Genomic DNA, 3,967 nt, shown 5'->3' with positions numbered 1-3,967 from the left:
AAGTCATCAACATCCTAACTTTATTTATATGTACCTATACAAAAATTAAAACTTAAAATTGATTTACAACATGGACTTTTTGCTCAGACAGTGCGATATTCTCTTACACTATGCAATTAGAAAATAGAAGGTATTATATTCCATTTCCAATGGAATTAGAACGCACAGTTTTCTATCGTGATGCAAAACAAAACTGTATACTCAAGTACGCAATCATAAACAAGGACATTTATATCCAGATTAAGATTATTCGTTCGAATCGCATAACATGGAAATATAACATTAAAATAATAATTAAAGTGTAAACATTCAATGCAGTATAAAAAGCAATAAACCATGATGAATAACCACGTGGTTACTATACGTACATCAGTTTACAACGTTCATATAATTTTTAAATAGAAGTTTCTACTTACCATTACTAAGGCAATTGCGCATGCAACATTTGTATGCGTGTTTAGACGACATTTTATACCAAATAAGCAAAATCTAATAACAAAAAAACACGTTTACTGTAAGGACAGAATGATGTACATAGAAAAAATAACAGTTGATGCTGTTCTTTTCTATGGTAAATCGGAAATGACAAATGACAATTATGCCGCCCAGACGCCGCTGACGAGGCGACGACACAAGCGCTCGGTGTCGGATGGAAGAACTAGCATTGTCCAATTATGCGCTATAGCAGCGGTTCCCAAACTGTGTGGCGCGCCACCCAAATGGCGGCGCGGCGCGCGGTTGGAATTTTATACATATTGTTATTTTTAGATCAATTTAATGTACGATAAAAATTTTGTAGAAACGATTATCTTATCTTATCCATACACGACACACGCTTATTACAAAATAATTACAGTTATTCAGTATTATAACTGTCGTATTCTCGTAGTGACGTAGTGTGCAATATATGAGCGTACATTTTTCTAACTTTATTCGTAATACTTTATTTTATTTCGTGCTATTTTTTTCAATCATTAATATGGAAAAATTTCTTAATATTGAATCGAAACGTAAACAAAATGAGGACAACTGTAAAGAAGAAAATAAACGTAAGTTTAGAAAATATGATAATAATTACTTAGATTTTGGGTTTACTTGCATTACAATAGATAACTAAGAACGTCCTAAGTGTATTATTTGTTTGAAAGTATTAGCTGCTGATAGTATGGTACCCAATAAATTAAAACGTCATTTAGAGACTAATCATAGTACATTAAATAATAAATCACGTGATTATTTTGTAAGACAACTTGCAAAATTAGAAAAACAATCTTCTAGTTTCGTTAAACAGACAAGCGTTCCATCTAAAGCTCTTTTGGCTTCATATAAAGTAGCATTTCGTATTGCACAATGCAAAAAATCTCATACGATTGCCGAAGAACTTATTTTACCATCAGCAATAGATATGGTAAGCAATATGGTTTCTACTCTGATAGGAGAATCTGTAGCAAACCAACTTATTAATATACCTCTGTCTAATAATACTATTAGTCAGTGAATTCAAGATATCTCAGATAATATAAATGATCAGCTTATTGATAAATTAAGAAATAAAAATTTCGCGATTCAGCTTGATGAAGCAACCGATAATAATAAAGACGCATATTTAATATGTTATGTTCGGTTTATGGATGGAGTAGATATTATAGAAGAATTATTATTTTGTAAATCTATATTAAGTGGTACTAAAGCTAAAGACCTATTTGATATCACTAATAATTTTATGGATCATAATAATATTAAATGGGAAAACTGTTTGGGCGTGTGTACAGATGGAGCTCGAGCTATGTATATAGTATATATAATTTACATGTTAGAAATTATCGTTTAAAAATACAAAATAATACTAAAATATTGAATTATTCAGTTTTTCTGATGACACAGCTATATTAGTTACTGATAAATCAATCGATAATTTATTTAATGAATCAAATAAAGTTCTAAATAATGTGAATTCTTGGTTCTGTAAAAATAAATTAAAATTAGATTTATCTAAATCTAAATTTATTCATTTTGAAATAAATCCATCTAATATTCTTAAAAATTACAATTTAAGTCTCCATTCATTGAAATTGTATCCAAATTTTATTGTTTATGCCTTGCAAATTTTTTTTAATATTGAAAAAGTACGAGGAATAAAATATGTAGGATTAGTTTTAGATTATAAATTAAAATGGGATGGGCATATTATGTCAATTAACAATAAATTACTCAAATTTTTCTATATTTTAAAATAAGTTTTATTTTTGCAAATTTGGATTAGTTAATTTCTTGGTGATAATAAAAGTATATATAAAATGTGTTTAAAATGTACCCGTCATAAACTGGTTTATCATTAACACCGGACCTGGTGACGATCCAATGAGTTCTTTCTTAATCGTGATCTCAAAACTGGTGGGCTGTCTAAAAAAAAATTTAACTTTTGTTAATGTCTATTATTTAGAACAATATTATACGTTTATAATTTACATCTTTCCCTTCTGGTTCGTTGCCTCGTCACTGATGGGCTGTCTAAAAAGATATATAAGATTAGCTTTTGTCCATAGTAAAATAATATTATATCATTTTTATATAAAGCTTACAAGCAAAGAAGCTAGATAATATATATTTATTAATTTCCTATACAAGAATTATATATTATTTAACTTTAGTTCAATCCTTTTATTCATATGGTATATCTCTTTGGGGAGGAACTTTTAACAATCATTTAAATAAACTTAATATTACTTTAAGTTGTATCATATAATTTGTATTTAGTCTACATATTTTAACTAGTACCTACAGCAATAATATTTAAAGAACAAAATCTGAAAAATCTGAAATCTATTCATTATTTCTCTGTCTTAATCCAGCTTTATAAATAAAAAAAAAAACGTCTATTTTTGATTATTAACATAAAAATATATTTAAACATAATATTAATATACGTTTACCAAATTGTGCGAAAGTTTATGGACAAAATATAGTGTTATATATTGGTCTGAAATTATGTTTAACTTTTAATATTAATATGAATAATTTTAGTAATTATTATTATTTTTATTTATTACTTAATTTCTAAACGTACGAATTTGATGATTTTGACAAAAGCACGCTATACACAATATTTCTGATGTTTTGGAGTTTACTGGGAGCTAATCGATGCATTAGAAAATTAGTTATGTCGTATAACAAATTTACCTGTATTTTACACAGTTCAAATAGGAAACTTCTGTTCGATATACTATACAGACACCGTCATGCAGTTATTTTTATTTTTAACTTAGCTCGCGCCACGACCGTGGCCCTGAATTCTGTCTACCGAGTTAAAATTCTGAAAAAATTGGTTATTTTAACGAGATGATATAACGATTTTAAATTTCCCTGTTATGGTGTTGTAGGTACTTAAAACAAATAATAAATTATTATTCGAAAACAATATAGGATTTCGTATACCTATCACAATTGACTAAATGCAATGAATCTTAAACAAAACATATGATAACATATTGAGTATAATTAAAACAAAGTCCCCTTTTCTGCCTGTATGCTTCGATCTTTAAACAATGCAACGGATTTTTATGCAGTTTTTTTTTTAATTGATAGAGTGATTCAAGAGGAAAGTTTATACATGTATATGTTACCGGAAAAGATGAAAATTCAGGAATTGTCGGTATATCCTAGTCATTGTTGACAATGACTGAAAAGGTTAGGCAATGTTGGATATTTCGTAGTTTTTCAACATTTCCGTATTATATTAGGCAATGTCCGAATCGAAACAAATATCAACACAGCGCTTTATCGGTGATCGATCTGATTATGGAACATAGCTATCTATACTAGAGGTCTCGATTACACGTGTAGTGAACTACACGGGTACCCGTGTTTTTACACAAGACGGGGTTATAAGGCCCGTGTAATAAAAATACCCGTGAGCTAAAATACTCTTATATTTACAACTCAAATACAATTTATTTCACTACCTTGC

General features: G+C 28.5%; 1 protein-coding gene across 1 annotated transcript in view; it reads left to right on the top strand.

The window, feature by feature from the left end:
- Nucleotides 1–979: 979 nt before the first annotated feature.
- Nucleotides 980–3,967, top strand: part of LOC103308151 (zinc finger MYM-type protein 6-like) — a 3,710-nt gene continuing 722 nt past the window's right edge. The window contains exons 1-4 of the mRNA XM_008181054.1: nucleotides 980–1,049; nucleotides 1,149–1,408; nucleotides 1,571–1,788; nucleotides 1,868–1,949. Of these exons, the coding sequence (XP_008179276.1) occupies nucleotides 980–1,049; nucleotides 1,149–1,408; nucleotides 1,571–1,788; nucleotides 1,868–1,949 (630 nt within the window). The remainder of the gene's footprint in view (nucleotides 1,050–1,148; nucleotides 1,409–1,570; nucleotides 1,789–1,867; nucleotides 1,950–3,967) is intronic.

This window comes from Acyrthosiphon pisum, chromosome X, assembly GCF_005508785.2.
Source record: "Acyrthosiphon pisum isolate AL4f chromosome X, pea_aphid_22Mar2018_4r6ur, whole genome shotgun sequence".
NCBI classification, from domain to species: Eukaryota; Metazoa; Arthropoda; class Insecta; order Hemiptera; family Aphididae; genus Acyrthosiphon; species Acyrthosiphon pisum.
The sequence above is the reverse complement of the archived record's forward strand: the minus strand, read 5'-3'. Positions and strand labels throughout refer to the sequence as shown.